Raw genomic sequence first — 18,492 nt, 5'->3', positions numbered from 1 at the left:
AATATCCCCGCCTCCTAACAGATGCAATATAACGACATAATCAGTGTAATTCACTTGGTCGTAATGCTATGCCTCACTGGTGTCTCTGCCTCTGTCCTCCACAAGACGGCCATTCTCGACGGCCACATCTCAGAACAAAGTGTGTTTAAATGAAAACGCCAGTGAACAAATGCATCTACTGGTTTTAAAACACTCTTCACACAGAGTGGCTAAAAGTGCTATGGAAACCATGCCCTGCGGGGGATGGTGAGGGGAGCTGAGAGGGACATTGGATCATCTAATTCATGATTGTTTTACACCAATGTGATACAGATCCCAGAGAAACCCTGTCATTTATTCTGTATGCTACTCCATAAACAATGAGATAACCGTTTGATTTGAACTCTGACAGCCCTGCTTAGCAGCGCAGATTAGTAACAGCTGCCGTAACCCGGGGCTTACACATTCACACTCAGATGGAAGAAGGAGCCAGACGCCTCGACCGAAGGCTAGAAACCGGCGACAGGTTCACTCCTGCAGCTCTTAGACAGCAGTCCTGACAGAACTCCTGTCTTTAATACTGACTTTGAAATATTGGGTGCTACACAGTTTTTACTGCATTAAAATAAATGTAACTAAAAACTAAACCATATTTGACTAAAATAAAAATAGTGAAATACTTAAGTGGATTCTTACCTTGCTCAGTATGTGCACTATCTCCCCCTCTTTGAGGCTCAGTTCATCCTCATTCTTGCCCTCGTAAGCAAACTTGACCTTACAGCACTCCTTAGCTGGTGAAACTGCACATAATCACACAATGTACAATAATTAATACAAACACAACAGGACATTCACAATTCTGGATGTTCTAATGTCAGCACTAAGCTCAAAAGTTTTCGAGATGTTAGATCAATGTTCTCCACATCAGAGGGCTCAGTTTAAGCAGGAATCTGCTCTAATGAGATCTTTGTGTAACTTGATTTACCAGGACTGACCTCCTGCAGTGGACATTTTTGCACACTTTTTCTTTGTCAAACCGTTAGGATGATTGGATGCAAATCTGTGAACATCATGTTTAAAGTCTTGCCAAGACATGCTAGTCTGGTCTTTGACTGGGCCACATACTTTGATCTAAATCATTCATCTGTATGTTTAGGTTTGTGGTCGTGCTAGAAGGTGAACCTTTGCACAGAGTCTCTGACCAGCTTCCCTCTCACTGCGGAACACAAGCATCCTCAGAGCATGTTTCACTGTAGGTGAAAGTGTTGTTCAGGGTTATGTGTATTGCCAGAGTTGTTTGGCATGTAGGCCTAAAAGCTGCATTTTTGTCTTATCTGACCAGAACATCTTCATCTACACATTTCCTGTGTCCCTTTCATGGCTCGTGGCTAACTGCAAACAGCATTTCCTATAACTTTCTATTGGCAGTTTCTGAAAAAAGAATGTGGGAGTAATAAACAAAATCCCTCACATCCCCAACATTTCACTGAAGCTTGCTGATGCAACATGAAAACGTTGGTGAGGTATTAATACTTTTGCAAGGCACTGTTTTTCAGTCCTTAGAAAAGCTGCAATGCAGTTACCAATTTCCACCAGTAGGTGGCACAGTTGCACCATTTAACGTGCGATCAGATCATTAACCACATTTAAATAGTACCGACTAACATAAACTGCACCTATTCTCATGCAATGAGTATAAATATAATAGTTTAACATATGAAACTCCTTATTTCCATCATATAAAGTAACCTATGTGTTTGGTGTCGGGTGTACAAGACGTCTAAATAACATGATTGGACTGTATTAATAGACATTTGCCAGTTATAATATGCATAAGTTACAGATCACAGTGTTATCAATCTGAGGATGGAAATGTGTTTTACCTTTGGGTTTGGCTTCTACTTCCATCCTCTGGGAGTCAGCCATGTTGGGATGAGCAGGCTTTGCAGCTGATGGTAATGATGAGACTGGCTAAAATGAAGCAAACCATACAGATGGGAGTGATTTATCGGACATGAGTGGAAATGTGGCTTTGCTCCGGGGAATCTTGCCTCTATGGAGACTATATATATATATATATATATATGAGCTAAGATACATGGAATAAAAATGTTTTTCTGTAATAGAAGCTGAACGTATTGTAACTAAAATAGAACTAATGGGAGTGGAGACGAATAACAGTAATAGTATTAGACTGAACCTGCAGCAGGTAGCACACAGGTAAGAAACTGGCTGTTTAAAGGTGGATCCATGTCACATGGAAACGTTTGATGCCAAGAAGAGAAGAGAGCATGCCACATGTGGTGAGGAGCAGGGCAGAGTGAGGAGAGTTAGTGGTGGAATAGTGTGGCGGCTGATGTGAAGAGGAGAGAGGAAGAGGAGGAGAGAGTTTCAACACAAAGTTAAACTACACTATTTAAAGGAAGTGTGTTAATACTATCAGTCACCTGTTTCTTCATCAGTTTCACAATAAGGAGAAGATCAAATAAATCTTGTTTTTTTCTTAAATACATGAACTGATACTAAAATTGTCATCTAGTCAGATAAATTAGCAGGAACTTAACATAGCAACAGAAGTTATACACAAGCATACATAAACTAGACTTTTGAACGCATCTTGTACAAACATGGCTGTAAAGTTGAAAATTTCCTGTATCACCACAAATTTGGTAAATTTGGAAAAGCAGCAGAAAAACTGACAACATGGTTTTTAATGGGACATTAAGGGTCATGTTAAAAGGTCGGTAACTGTAGAAGCCATCCCAACCGGGATTCTTCTGCCTGGTACTAGTTGATTAGAGAGATTAAAGCTCTCTAGCGCCACACACAGGCCTTAAAAATACCTGCAGCAGTAACTAACAGCCATTAGAAATCTCTTCTTTTTTAACAGGCAGCTCACACTAATGTTAGCCATTTAACTATTAGCACTTAATTGTCCCAAACAAAGTTGGCTGTTTGGAAATAATTCAGGTTGTGTTCAAAGCCACGCCACTGATCCTTGTTTTTAAAGGAAATAATGTTCTGAAACACTGGTACCAAGCAATGAGAATCAGCATGTCTGCTGGTCAAATAACCAGCTCACTGCAGGCTTCGTTACTGGGGTGATATAGATGAATTATTTACGACAGCAAACATCACCTCGTTAGACTCTCACAGTACAGAATAGCAAGAAGAACGGATACCTTGCACAATAAGTAGTATTCCCTTAAAGCTAGAGTACCATATACTCTACTGGAGAGGTTCCTGCCCCAGTAGCTCAAACATGAGGAACTTGTGGAAAAGGACCATTAAAAGTGACTTGAGAAGCAGCTACAATCTGAAGGAGGTGGCAGCTTTTCTTCCAGATGAGTGAAACCAGAGTTTCTGCTTGCTTTGAGAATCTGACCAGATTATGGTTTCTTTAAGAAGAGGAATACATTTCAGAAAAGTGAACACAAATCTGCTGGGCCAGGCTATATCTGGTTAATCAAGTAATTTGTAGGGAAAATTAACAGCCAATCTTTCACGTCCTCTTTTTACTTCAGTTGACCTGATACAGTTTGCTTAGGGATGAAGATGGTTTTCTTTTTTTTAACTACCTTCTTCTACCTGGACCCAAAAAAAATAAGAGATGTTTTTTGTCTGCAGCTCTGCTTTATCTACCAGAACTCCATCCAGACTCGCCATGAAGCTCCGCAATCTGCACATCAGTGCTTCTCTGTTCAACTACAATCTGGACCGCTTGATGGTCAGACCACAGGTGGTATAGAGCAGAAAAACCACCTCATCCAACAATCATATTTCCTAGCAATATGTTTTAAACAAGCACAAACTAGACATGAATCTTGGTGACGGCAGCAGGACTGCCATCTTTGTTCTAAGGGGTCAACTTTAACCTTTGTACCCAGGTATGTGGGAGCCCTGATATCACATATCAAGGTTCTGACCAATAGAATGTAGAGTTTATGAGTGTGATCAGAGCTGTATGGTGTTGTACCTGAGCTGGACCAGCTTTGTCTTTTTCTTGGTCTTTGCCTTTCTTGTCCTCTGTGATGGGGCTGTTCCGCGTCCTTAGTTTGACCGAACCGTCCTTAAAAATGTCTCCGTAGCCGACACCTATGATCCGTCTGGATTGTTGGGTGGCTCCGTTTCCTGAGTCCGGCTGAGGAGACGTGGGAGTGACCACTGCTTCGGTTCCACTTCCATCTGCAAGGAGACCCAACAAAGTAATGATGAAGGCAAAGGCTAAATGATTTCATGGTGCTGCATTTCACCACGCTGTGCTACCTCATAACAGCTCTACCTCAAGCACAACTGAAAATAATGCAGTTTTACATCTACAAGTTCTGCTGTTATTGAGTAGTGAACTACAGAAGAACCTTATTGGACCAAATCATCCACCCTATGTGAGGATTTACACCCTGCAAACATTTTCTTTATGAAGTTTATCTTGTTAGTGCTGTCATGTAATCCTGTTTGAAACATTTTGGGAGGAATTCACAGAGCACTGCAATCTCCACCTACAGTTCTGTAAAGACGCAACTGTGAAGCTGTCTACCAGAAGGGACAGAGCAGAGGAAGTGTAGGTCCTTCAGTCATTGCAGCAAGAAGCCGCGCATCTTCTACAGGACACAGTTGTGGAGAGCATGATCTCTTCTACCATCACCTGCTGGAGAAGCAGCATCAGAGCCAGGGACTTAAAAAAACTTAACAAGCTTAGAAAGAAGGCTGGTTCTGTTCTGGGGACTCCTCTAGAACCTCTGGAGATCATTGTGGAAAGACGGATTCTTCATAAAATGAAGAACATTATGGAGAACCCTGAGCATCCTCTTTATGAGACTGTCCTACAACAACAGAGTGTCCTCAGATCTGCTGTAAGACAGAACGCTACAGGAAATCCTTCCTGCCCACAGCCATCAGCATCTACAACACCTCAAGTATATTAATTAGTAATATTACAAGTAATATTTCAGGTCCTGACTTTTCCTCAAAACTGTAACAACTGAGTGGACTTTAACAACTGTCAAGCTGTCAAAGAAAAGCTCATATTTATAGGTCTCAAAGGGATTCAGATACTGTGAAAGATCTGAGGAGCTTAGGCTCATTCAGCAGATGCACCAATTGTACAAATGCTACCACTGTTCCTTCAGCCTGTGTGGAGCACAACGTGAGGAGCGACCTGTTCCACCCCGATCCTCAGCATGATCAGCTTACTGCAACCAGGGAATTTGTATGCATGGTTTCTTGTCACTGGACGTGCTGAGGCCAAGGTAACAATATTCTAATTTGGACCCAGCATGCAGCATGGCACACGTGGCACAGCACAGCCCCGTCGCCATCTGGCAACACATACAGGACAGCTTCACTCCTGGCAGATTTTACATATATGTACCCTTAAAAATAACTGATATTAGAATATGAATTTTATGCATTTCTGATTCGTTTTGTAAAAATAAAAGAACAGTAAAAAAAAAAAAAATTTGATGGTGAGCCAGAGAAATGTGAAACTGAAACACTGAAATGAATCCAGCTGAGGAGTTCTAACAGTTCTACTTCTAAACAGCTGACTTTACCACCGCATGGGTGGTGTTTCACTTCCTGCTGTTGTGTAGAGACAGAGACTTTCTACAGCAGGTTGATGCATTTTTGGAACTCAATAAAGTGCTTTGCAAAAGTATTATTATTATTATATATCTAGGGTCCTCCTGGAACATAAACTACTGCCCCAGTCTGTGTTTACCTCCATCCATCTTCTCCATCCTCCTTCATAAAGAAAAGCAGCTCCACAGCATGATGCTTCCACCACCATGCTTCACAGTGGAGTTTGTCATAAAGCTTTTTTATGTACACTGCTCTTTTAGATGTTTAAAGCTTGGGATATTGCTTTATAACTTAACCCTTGTTCAAACCTCTCCACAGCTTTCTCCCTCACCTGTCTGCTGTGTTCCTTGGTCTTCATGATGCTGTTTACTCACCGATGTTCTCTAACAAACCTCAGAGGCCCTCAGAGAACAGCTGAATTTCTACTGAGGTTACATCACACAGAGATGAAGCCCATTTACTTCATCATCACCATCATCAGGGGACCTCTGAAGGGAGTTGGTTACACTGGAGGTCAGCGGGGGGTTTTAGAGTAAAGTGGGCTAAATAACAATGAATGTCAATCTGCCATTCAGATTCTTTGATCTATGACATTAAATGCCTCTAAAATACCTTGAAGTTTGTGGTTCTCACGTGATAAAATGTGTTCCAGGGGTATAAATACTTTTTAAGGCTCCGTATGCGGGGCAGGTTTTTAGGCAACATTTCAGGATGAACAGCCTGATTATTCAAATCTAATCTGTTTTGTAGCTCACAGATTTACACCCTGGGCTACGAACATGTGCAGGCCTGATGTTAAAACAGCAGATAATTAAGTATCTTTAAGGAACGTTAAAGAAAGTAATTACCTTTAAATTTCTTAGACGTTTACTCTGAATGAATGAAGATCAGTAAAAATCTAAACACTTTCCTTACTGTGCCGTCTTTAGACAGCAAACACTTTGACATTTGCTCATCTGCTGCTCTGAGTTGTTTTGGTAGCATATCTTCCAAATGAACCCAACGTTCCAGCTCTCCTACAATGATTGTGTTTTCCTTTCCTGTCTGAGGCTGCAGTGTCTCCAGGAACGGTGCTTAGCTATCTTAGCTATCAACGTTACCAGTCTTGTCAGCCGCCGTGTCGTTGATCTCTGCCTCCTCTTCCACCGTCTCCAGCTCTTTGACAAAGTTGGATGGAAACAGTCCGGATTTGCCGTTGAGGCTTCCACTCCACCAGCCGTCCTCGACCTGCAGCAAGAAGAAAAACAGTCAGAAACGACCATTGTTACTCTAATGTTTGGAGTTTCAGGTCAGGGGTGTGGTGGTGGTGGGGGGGGTGAATGAGAAAAAAATATCGACCTGCACACGAGCCTGTTTAAGATGGTGTATAGCTCAGTTTACTGCATGCTCTAACTTGCCAAACACAGAGTCAGGAAGCACTCGGTGCTTTAAAAACAGCCCAAAATGGAACATTAAACCAAGCCTAGTGTAGAGTGGTGTTACTTTTCTCAAGCTTCAGCAGCCAACATTTAGAAGGTGCTTATAGACTCCAGCTATTAACAGACAGGATAACTGCAACATTGAATTTACCTCTTCAATGATGTCTACAACGTCTCCAACTTTCAGCTCCAGTTCGTCTTCGTTTACTGGCTGATACTCAAACTCTACCTTGCACTGCTTCTTCTTCGGTTCTGTTGAGGAAAACGGACAAAAAATGAATCAATCTGTGTGTTTAAACCAAATAAAAACCGTCTGTTTGCTTCTGTGTATCTCCGCTCACTGTCGAATGTCAGCGTCTAGGACCTGGGAGAAAGCAAAGAAAGGAGTAAAACCTGATCCACAGCCCTCCCAGATTGTGCTTTATCCAGCCTGAGAGTCAGGAAGAAGACGGATTTTAGCAAACCAAAGACGTAAGAGGCATAAAACCAGAAAAACAACCATGTTTAAGGAAAAAAACAACTAGACAAAAAAAACAACGAATGCTAAACTGTGCAAAATGTATAGTGCAGAGATCTGCAGTGAAAACCTTTCTTATCATGACCCACACAAAGACTAAAGCAAATAGTTTCTGTTGAACAGTAGAACCCATGTAGATGGTGTGCAATCTAACTAAACTCTATCTACATTTTAAGATGACAATGTTGAGGAATAAACCTTTTATTCTAACCATCATTGACATAAAATGAAAAAATATATATTTAAAGTAAATTTGGCCTAATTATTGCAAGTTGTGCAAAGATTTGCTCCAAAACAGCCAAAACGTTGATCATACCACTGCTGCTGCTTCGGATGCTGAGGGACATGGTCAGTGACCAGAGTTTCCTCCGGCTAGATGAAGCATAGAATCAAAATGCTCTGCCCCTTCCCTACATGTTGCTGTGCATTGTCAATCAACACTGTGTGTTTTATAAAACCTACAGAAAAGACCAATTTAGCAAATGGTTAAGGTGTAGAATCTACAGAACAAAGTCATATTAAACACTTTTATTTTTTGTGTTAATATTGTGATACAATGAAATCATGGTATTTCCACTCAAGGGTTATCATATGGCAAGGAGAACCCACCAGCCCTGATTAGTGAACATACTGTACATTATGCCTGGTTCACACGGTGTGATTTTTTTTTATTTTCTTAATCTGCAAGTAAGGGCTCTACTTGCTACATTATGATATAGAGGCGAGTTGCTGTGGGGGTTTTCTGGGCAAATGTTATTACATAATGTGTTTAGATTGTTCTCTGTTGTGATATTTCACTGAGCTTTCCTCCATTTTAGATTCCCCCTCTGTGTTTCCATCACCTTGCTTTCTGATTGGCTATATGTCACATTCAACAGGCTGCATGCTCATTTGTGGTCGGGGAACACCCCAAATGGTAGGATATCGGGCCAAAACAATCCAACATGGGGAATATCCCTGATTTGAGGTTGAAGCGTTCCCGATAAAATTCGGAGCAGAATAGATGACTCGTAGCACACCACACACAGCAGGATTATCTCAAGAGATTATCTTTAGAGTCATCGTGATAATCGAAATGTCCTTAAGATTGTTGGAGATGAGAAGTTTGAATTGCCTAAACTCAGCTTTAGTGGGTCATAGAGTTACATTAACCAGAGATTGCTCAATAAATTCTTATCTCTAATGTTAAATTGACTGAATTTATACAGCACTTTTCCAGTCATACTGAAGTGTAAGTCTTTACACTAAAGCCACATTTAACCAATCACCCTCACTAAGGGATGCCAATGGTTACTAAGGGATGCCAATGGTTACTAAGGGATGCCAATGGTTACTAAGGGATGCCAAAGGTTACTAAGGGATGCCAATGGTTACTAAGGGATGCCAATGGTTACTAAGGGATGCCAATGGTTACTAAGGGATGCCAATGGTTACTAAGGGATGCCAAAGGTTACTAAGGGATGCCAAAGGTTACTAAGGGATGCCAATGGTTACTAAGGGATGCCAATGGTTACTAAGGGATGCCAATGGTTACTTTATAAAAGGAGAAAAAACAGATTCTTGCCATTTTAAACACAGTATAAACTGAAACAATCCAACTTAGGTCCATCTAAGCAGCAGACTGATTAGATCGATGCTTTCTTCCTTTCACACTTTTTCCACATATTAATATAAACACCGTGAGCTACAAGCTCAAACGAGGCTGAAAATGAACATTTGTATAAAAAATTATAAATTCCTTTAAAAGGTCCGGTCCCACCTCATTAAAACCTTTACTTCACAAATGGAAAGCCCATTAACTTTCACTGCATTTTTCTCCTTATCTGACACTATTATGAAACTAACAATGTCACATTTCATAGATCGTTTATCTACCCTGAAAATGATCAGCATTGCATGCCTGAATTCTGCTGTGGATGTTTTTGTTGACAGCCTGACGGTCAAAAGGAAATTATTTCACGCTGACTCTAAAGCACCACATCCTGTTCAAGGCCTTATCACAATCCCCAACAACAGTAACATTACAGTATATACAGGGCTCAGATTCAAAGTCACATTTGGCTACATTTTTGGTATGACTGATTTAAAAAGGTCAAATGAAGGAGATATTGCATTTTGCATATTTTGCATTGATACAATGTTTTAATTAAGACTCCAACATAAATTATGCACAACTGTCATGAAAAAACAGAAAAAGCTACAGCTTTCCACCTGTTAAATGGAGCTCAGGCCCCACCGCCTCATTAATAGCTGTCCTATAGTGTCCAATAAAGACCACGTTAAAATGGATTACTGTATTATTGAATGTATCCGTGAAACTAAATGTGCATCAACCTGAAATTTCCGCTCATTTTAAATCCAAATTATGTCCAACTTTAAAAACAAAAGCTGATTCCACGAGGGAACCCAAATCAGACGATGTACAACAGATCACTGAGGGTCGTGCTGTTTGACTAAAATGACGTAGCGCAGCGTTTCGCCTCCTTCAAGTGTTCTCAGGAAATTTCAGATTCTAATTTTCATGCATGTTGTAGAACATCGCATATTCTGACCCTGTTTACTAAAATATTTAGACATTTGATGCATTTAACATATATAATATCAAATTATTACAGTTGCTTTACAAATCGAAGCATCACAGTCTAGTCTGGTCTAGTCCAACTTTCTTGCTCTATCATCACTATAGCTGAATAGGAACAGGGTTTCCGCTACATGTAATTAATCATGGCCCACCGCCATGGCAAAATAAAAGCGCCACACCTTCAGAATAAAGTTTGTTTACTTTTTTTGAAATACATACACACACATTACGCACTTATACTAACCAAAATCAGAGTTTGAAAATTGAAGCTACACGGTTAAGCATAATGTTCTACAGTTTAGTATTGTAGATAAACATTTAGCAGATGTACGGGTTTAAAACAACGATGCGTCCATTTGGTACACGTTCGTAATGAACTGAAAGGTTGAATACATGTACCACTACTCCCCTACAAATCTGTATGGCATTCAAAGCAAAGTGCTACATTTCTGAAGCAAAACAACGTTATCCATCACACGACGCACTGGATCGTACAGAAAATATAGAGAGAGCTGATTTATTAACAACAAAGGAAACATGTAGGCATTGATAGAACCAACCCCTGTTGGAGCAACAGGTTGACGCCAACCTGACGAAACTAAGACAGCAGCAGGTTCTCTCTTGGTCAGGAGAAACAAAAGGGAGACCCTGCGGTGTCCAGTACGTCATAAGTAAGCGAGTTAAATCCTACACAATGACAATACTAAAGTGAACTGTGTAGTACTGATGAAGGTAGTGTGTTCTTTTACTCCACAGACATGGATTTCACTGAAGTAACAGATCAGGCGTGGAATCACCAAATAAATCAGATGGGTACTGAAGGCATCTTCCCTGTCAAGGACTTTATATGCAAACAATGCTGAAGTAGAACTACCAGTTTGAATGGAGCAAAAGACAGAAACTCAACCTTTGACCAAAACGAAACCGATTTACTTCTTTTCAACCTTTTATTCATCAGCGTACCTTCTGAAATTCAGATGTTTTTATTTTTTTATTAAGTAAACTTTTAACAACAGCAGTTAGTTAATGTTAAAACCAAATCAACATGAGTGAGGTCATGTATCAACCTCAACCAGGCTACAGTGTTAACCTCTGTTTGAGGTGCTTTTATTAAACAGTCAGCTACATATGAATCTCTCTGTAAGGATTAAATGACCCAACAGAGAAAACAGTCTCTTACTCTTTGATGCTGCTGGTGGCATAGGATGGAAGCCCCCAGTGGGGATGCCGATGACGCTTATCCTCTTGACCAGGTTGGCCACGTTACTCCTCTCTCTCCCCTGAGGTTGGATGGCCTCCTCTTTCGGCTCATTTTTGGTTTCCTTGACCTCTTTGGGATCCTTTTTCAGCTCCTAAGGAAGAAAAAAATATTTCTTCACTTTAATGTTACACAACACTTCTGTATCATGCTTTGGTAAATATTTATTGCACCGTTTTAGCTGCAATGCACATAAATGCTCCAAAAACAGGCTTTGGTCATCAGGAGCTCTGAATGCATTCAGGAAACATTTCATACAGGAACTGTGCACAGAGGCATCAACGATGTCTGGGGAAAGGGGAGGTGTAAAGCAGGCGTCTTGAGGAGAAGTGCAGATATGTTGGTATTAATGCAGTGAAAGAACAACATTAAGTCTGCAGCTAACATAAAATTGGAGCTGACATCATGATGATTTTTGTGGTTGCAGCAACAGAAAATAGAGAAGTTACATTATTTAGCAAATTTCCCCCAACGTTTGCGTGGAGTGATACGGGGGGGGCTTAATAGTCAGAGGTGGTTACTGTTAGCATGCCAACATTCCTCTTCTCCAGCAGCAACTTGCTACATAGCACCTAATGCTAATCTAAAAGTTATCAGCAGGTAAAACCTTTACAAAAATCAGAGATCGGAAATCGGCCACAGAAATCTGATCAGTGCATCTCTGGGACTAAAACCTCTTTTGTTTCATTTGCTTTTCTATAACATTCTATGTTTAGCCAGAAGATAGTTTAGTTGATGCATGCTTTGCTGAAAGGAAACTCCATCAACTAAAATTGACTGTTTATGAAGGTCACTGTAAAATCAAGGGAAAACCCAGATTTATTAGATCAACTCCATAATGGAATTAATGTCATTCAGTGGAATAAATCTCTTCTCTGCATCTTTCCATCATTTAGCTGAAACAAGAGAGACTTCCACAGACATTAGATGACTGACGTGATTTCCAACAACCATCGCTCACAGTCAGATGTGTTCTCTCCATGCCAAACTTTCCAAAGAAAGAAATGCGTTGATCCATAAAGGTTCTTCAGTGCCGTGCCCTGTAAATGTGTGTGTGCACAGCGACATAGTTCATCATTTACTTCCTGGTTTAGGAATGCTGAAAGTTCCACTGGACAGGAAGTCCAGCTGTGTGTGAAACAGCAGGAAAGAGGCTTTGCATCAGGAGCTTTCTCTTCAGACAACAGAAACTCTGAGAAGAACCTGAGGTGAAAACAAACAGGCTGATCTTCTGTTACTGCTGGCTACACACAATACTACAAAGTGTGAGCTCTGCACTTTGAGCTGGGAAAGCATAGCAACAGGCTGGTAACAAGCACAGACTTGCGTTGACGCCACACCCACAACACATCAAGCGTGTTAATTATTTAAAAGCAAAGACAAAAAAAGGTATTGCAATTTCTATTGTGATGTGATCAAAACAGAGAGGAAACATCGGTTTTATTGGAATGTAGAAAAAATGTTCAGATGCAGACGAAACGGCGATGTTGAGCAAGATCATTTCAATGAATACACACCCATCCCTGCATTTATTAAAACTGCTAACATTAGGATGGCAAACAGAGTGTGTTAGCATTACTTTGTCCCATTTTTGCTAAAAGAAAACCATGCATCTTGTCACAAACTACACAGGGGCACAGCAAACGTGGAAGAATGGGGCTCAGATTACACTATGTGTGCCAGGAAACTAACGCTGCATAGAACCTTGAACACATCATCCACAAGGCAAACATAGTGATGGCCGTATCATGCTGTGGAGGAATGCTTTCCTTCGGCAGCGAGAAGGAAGCTTTTGGTGCTGATGGTTTGATGGATGGAGCTAAATATAAGACAGTAGTTGTGTTTACAATGCGTACAATTTCTAAATCGGACTGAACACAACAAATTTCCCTAAAACAACCACAGAAGAAGAAGCTTTACTTCTGCCTGTGGTGGGAAAAAATAACAACAAATGAATCGGAATGAGACGATTGAAACAAGTGTTTACATGGACGCGGTTCGGATTGAGGGTCGGCATAAACCACCCCTCCCGTTCAGAATAATATTGGTTTCGGATTGAGCCAAATCAGATCAGAATACTTATGTCAGAGCAGAGACAAAAGACTTGAGATTAGAGCAGAGATTTACCTTCCAGCAGGACGGTGAATCTAAACATGGAGTCAGAGCAGCAATGCAATGATTCATGTTAAAACATATTCATGTTTTCAGAACGGCCCAGTCAAAGTCCAGACCTAAATTCAAACAAGAATCTGTGACATAAGTTGAAAATGTATGTTCAGAAAAGCACACCATCCTCTCTGCCTGACATTAGCATTACACTGCAAAGAAGCTGGTAGGGAGGGCGGATGTGGCTCAGCGGGGGGTCGTAGTCGGCTTGGGTTCAATTTCAGCGTCCCCACTAAATGGTCACTGCGCCTTAACCCGAGGTCGCCTGCCAATCTGTGTATTGGTAGATAAACGTGTGAGCGCTGAAAGTGTTCGTGGTTGAAACATGACAAAAGGTGAAAAGGTTAAAGGGGTATGAATACTTCTGCAAGGTACTAAATGTTTATACAGGTTCTTTATCATGGCTGAGAAATAGACAACTCTATAGTTCTGGGTTTGCTGTCTTGGTCCAACACACTCTTCATGGGTGTATCTGGCTCTATGGGTGTGTATGTTTCAGCTGATGGGTAATAAAGTGTAATACTAAAGGTAGATGTGTTGGTAATGAATTTCCTCATTATATATCACTCATCAGGACTGTCCGACATTTTTCAAATCATAGTCAAGTTCAGATGAAGTAGGAAAATCTGCGGGTAATGATTTTCAGACAAGATCAACAGTTACAACCGAAACGAAGATTTCACTCAAATACCTCCAGAAATATATATCCACCTGAGTACGAAAAGACACAAACTGAACAGAGGCCACCAGATTTACCCAAGAACGATGCCAGGCTTCTCAGTAAGAAAAAAAAGCTTGCTAAAGTCAAATCTCCCAGCTCAGAATCCACGGACAGGAGGAAAGCGGATGGCCGTAAATCCACACATACCTGCGTGAGTAAGTTAATAAAAACACAGTTGCACCAGCTCTCTGTGCCCTTACCCACAACTCCTATACCACATCTCCATACTTCCAATCCTGTTATTAGCAGGTAGTCTTTAGCTAACAGGCTTACCGTGATCCATTCCATGTTTCCTGCCTCTTATCACTCACTGAGACGACACAAAATGTCAAACGACTGTCATGTTGTAGGGAGCAAAGTTCACCAGCTTGCTCCTTACAGGATTATTTATCTAGGCCCGCCGACTGCGGCAGGCTGCTCAGCGGATTACCTATCTCGCTGCGAGGATTAAAGGATCGAAAGAACAGGAAGGAGAGAGATGAGAAAAGATGAGAGGAGAAGCCCATGGCAGATTGGTGACTTATTTCACATAAATCATTAACATGACAACAAGAGATCTGGATTATACCTTAGAATCAAACCTTTGGCCTCATTTAAAACATGAATAAATGCATAAATTAACCTCTTTCTTTCAGTCATGACCTCCTCTGAGGTCATGACTGGACCAAAGTGCTAACAAACAAGAACCAATTTCCTGTAGCTGTTCTTACTTTTATAATAATCACAGGTTAGTTAATTGTAGTTGTAGTAGAGTTCTTATTACTCAATCCTCTGTATCAAAGTCATATGGAAGAGACAGAAACACTGATTTCCCCAGCATTTATTTGGGCTTTGTTTATTTTGTATGTTTTATGTTCATTTAGCTTATTTATGTTGTATTTTAAATGAAATATTTGTATGTAGTTTCTCTATATTGCACCTTTACCTTTATGTTTACTTAATGTAGACCTATATTTCCTTTTACGAGTTACAAGTTTTTAGCATGTTTATGGTTTTTAACAAATGTTTTTATTTTCTCAGTTCAGATTTAATTTTAGAGTTATGCGTTTTCTGCGCCGCGTAACAAGTAGGTTAAACTGAAAAGCATGAGGTCCTGTAGGTGGCTAACGGGTGCGAACACACAGCAAACAGCTAAGAGAGCTCCAAACACAAAAAACAAATGCAACAGAAAAATGCTGCAAAAGAACAATGCAGCGTTCATAGAAAATAGAGGTGCGAAAATCTGCAACCAGCAAAACACATGTAACAAAAAAACGCTGCAATGATTAAAAAAAAATATAGAGAGAAACAAAAACCAAGAAGTAGTAAAACAAATGCCAAGGAAAAATGTAGCAAATGGCAAAAACAACAACAAGTAAGTCCCATCTTCGAGTTATGGGGGAGGAATGTTACCTTTTTTTTCTACATTCATTGCTCTACCTTCCCTTAGGTAAACATAGACATGTGTGGTATCCTTAAAAAGGTCAGACTTGGCTAAAAGCTGACATAAACCATTTTACAGTTAAAACTTCCCGCAGTAAAGTGAACATACTCCACAAAATGCCATCACCGCAAATCTTTGTCTCAGCTCACGAACCATTTTCGACATGTAAAAAAAAGTTAATTTTCTGCACGTAAAAACACCATTGTTTTGTAATTGGTGCCAACTAGTATCATACTGTGCCAATGGGCAAAACGTCCAGGTATGTCATAACTAAAACCTCTGTAACTTTGCTTTAATTTACCTCAGCTGCATGAATCTTTGCACAGGTAACGTCCACAAGTGGATTTAGGGTTTTCAAAAGTTTGTAGCCTTATTCATATTTCTAAAAGGTTTATAAGCTGTACAATGCAGAAAAACGTCTGGTGAGGGAAAAAACAAATCCTCATTTTCTTCTGTTCCATCCCCATTATCTCTGGAACACTAGCAGCTACAGTCATATTTATACTTCTGATGGAATCTCCTAAGTGTTAGCTTTTTGATACCAACATTATTTAAATAGAGTTTGTAATTGCTGAGAAAAGCTCAATTAGACTTGGGCATGTTATTTCGAGCACAAACTTCACAAAAACCCTTTTTAAGCAAAGCTGCAAACTTGCTCCACAAAAACAGAAGTGCGCCAGACCACCAGGGGGAGTCGATCAGTAAAATTACAGACGTACATATGATGCTGTTGTACAATACTGTTTACTCCCCCTAGTGGTGTGTGTTTCACAGTTTGCATCATTTTTGTGTTTGCAGCACATTTAGCAGTTATCTGCACGTTTGCACCTGTTGGCTACCACATAAAGATGTTCTGAAAAAAGGATACTAAACATTTTGTGGTATATAAAACAAAAAATTTATTAAAAAGTTTTAAAAGGGGAAATATGCTCAGAGCCTTGAGGGTTAAAAGGTCTACTAAATTCATAGGTGTTTAATATGTGGCTTTGGTCTTCCAGCCCTTTGTACATCTGTCTAATATCACTAATGTTGACTGAAGTAAAAGCTTTTTTCCTGATTTCTCTACATTCCCATACTGGAAGAAAGACAAACTAATGCAATACACAAAATTATTATAGCTGAAAGAATTAATATCTAACATATCTTGGAAGCAGCAGTGTAATAATTGTTGCCTTTTTGAATTAAGCATAAATAAATCATCTTAAACATTTCCTGGTGTGGGGTTTTTGTTTTTAAACTGTTGTTTTTGTTGTAGAGACGATCTGTCAAATATGAAAACAAGGAATTTTACATCAGTCAGAAGGAACATGATAACATTAAATCTAAACCCTATAAGCGTATCTCTTTAGCCATTATAATTAGTTGAAAGCAACTACTAAAAATGTGTGGGGCACAGCGGTGGCACCAGGATACAGTACGTAACCCATGTATGGAGGCTACAGTCCTAGACACAACCGTTGAATCCCGGCCCGTTAACCTTCACCGTCACTTCCTCTCTCTCTCTCAATTCCTGTCGGTCAGCCTACAAATTAAAGGCCACTAGTGTCACAAGAAATAACAATAAAATACAAAAAATGTGTCCAAAAATGTGTTAGAAACAAAAAACAATTAAACAACAAAAAAAACAACTAATGATTTTAAAGCATTCAAGGTGGATATTGGAGGGGGGGGGGGGGGGGGGTCTAGATGGTTTAGAACAGTCAAGTTTAAAAACAGATATGGTGAACAGGCTGTAGCTCTGGGTGGTGCTGCATCCTGACCAAACCTGTATTCCCGACTCCTGCTACCATGCCTGTGATATCGCTAGTGAAATGTGTTTCGCCGAAGCACACAACAGATTGTGCTTTCACACACAGAGCGTCTGCTTCATAAAATCCCACGGCTCAGCCCAGCTCAGTAGCACAGGCTGCAGCTCAGCAGAGCTGTGGATGGAAGTTAGAGGCTGGAGGAGTTCCCTTCTGGAATAGGAGCAGAGCTGCTTCTGCTACAAACTACAAATGGTAAGGTAGAATAGATGACCAAAATAAATATAGATATTTACAATATTACTAGTTTTCTCTGAGAGCAGTCCTGCTGGCTGCTCTCCAGGCCTTCTGAAGGCAGACAAATTATATTGTTAGTTTTGATTAGTGTCTGGAAGAGGAAAACTTTCAGCAACAGACAGATTCATCCTATAGTGGATCATTTTCTGTGTGCCATAAAATATTGAGTTCTGTTTTCAGAACTGTTATAATTGGTATTTTAAAAAGGAATGGGTTATTGATTATCAGAGACTTATATTTTAGGTTTAGGGTATTATCACCAAACTCATAACTCAAAGTTAAGCCCACTAAACAAATCATTCCTCAGTAAAGGGCCAGGTGATGGACCAAAGGAGCCCAAGCTTTAGCCTGAAAGCAGCCTAAGTCTAAGAGCAACTTATATGGCTGTTGGTGGTTGTTCAGCAGTGCCCAGTCATGTCATCCCACCTTAACAAAGTTGTCTGGAAAGACTCCTCTTCTCCCATTGAGCTCTCCCTCCATCCAGCCCTCTTCCTCAATGTAGCGTACGTTCTTGATGATGTCACCCGGCACCAGGGTCAGCTCGTCATCGTGGAGCGCATTGTATTCGTACTCCACTAAGACCTCTGCACCAGACAGGGATGGGATGAGGGAGGGACAGAGGTAAAAACATAAAGGATTAGCAAAACAAAAACAAAAGAAGCAACTTTCAGCTGTAGAAATAAGTGATTCTTCACTGTGGTTAAAAACATACTGCATCTTACCAGTAGGTATTGATAAAAAAAAAAAACTAGCAATCAGCTAAATATAAGTACTAAATCAAGCGTGTAGCTTGGTAAATTGTACTAG

At 40.3% G+C, this 18,492-nt stretch overlaps 1 protein-coding gene across 4 annotated transcripts in view; it reads right to left on the bottom strand.

Moving 5' to 3' along the window:
* LOC124882193 (CD2-associated protein) overlaps nt 1-18,492 on the bottom strand; it is a 75,929-nt gene that overhangs the window by 40,728 nt on the left and 16,709 nt on the right. For 2 of the 4 annotated variants that reach the window (XM_047388432.1, XM_047388433.1), the window contains exons 2-8: nt 18,112-18,269; nt 11,256-11,427; nt 7,129-7,229; nt 6,660-6,786; nt 3,956-4,164; nt 1,863-1,950; nt 676-779 (exon numbers count right to left, since the gene is read on the bottom strand). In XM_047388432.1, coding sequence (XP_047244388.1) covers nt 676-779; nt 1,863-1,950; nt 3,956-4,164; nt 6,660-6,786; nt 7,129-7,229; nt 11,256-11,427; nt 18,112-18,269 — 959 coding nt within the window. Of the gene's footprint in view, nt 1-675; nt 780-1,862; nt 1,951-3,955; nt 4,165-6,659; nt 6,787-7,128; nt 7,230-11,255; nt 11,428-14,493; nt 14,610-18,111; nt 18,270-18,492 lie in introns of those variants that run through there. The other 2 variants (XM_047388434.1, XM_047388436.1) reach the window with 2 other exon arrangements.

The sequence above is a fragment of the Girardinichthys multiradiatus genome, chromosome 15, assembly GCF_021462225.1.
Source record: "Girardinichthys multiradiatus isolate DD_20200921_A chromosome 15, DD_fGirMul_XY1, whole genome shotgun sequence".
Lineage (NCBI taxonomy): Eukaryota > Metazoa > Chordata > Actinopteri > Cyprinodontiformes > Goodeidae > Girardinichthys > Girardinichthys multiradiatus.
This window is presented reverse-complemented; position numbering and strand designations above follow the sequence as displayed.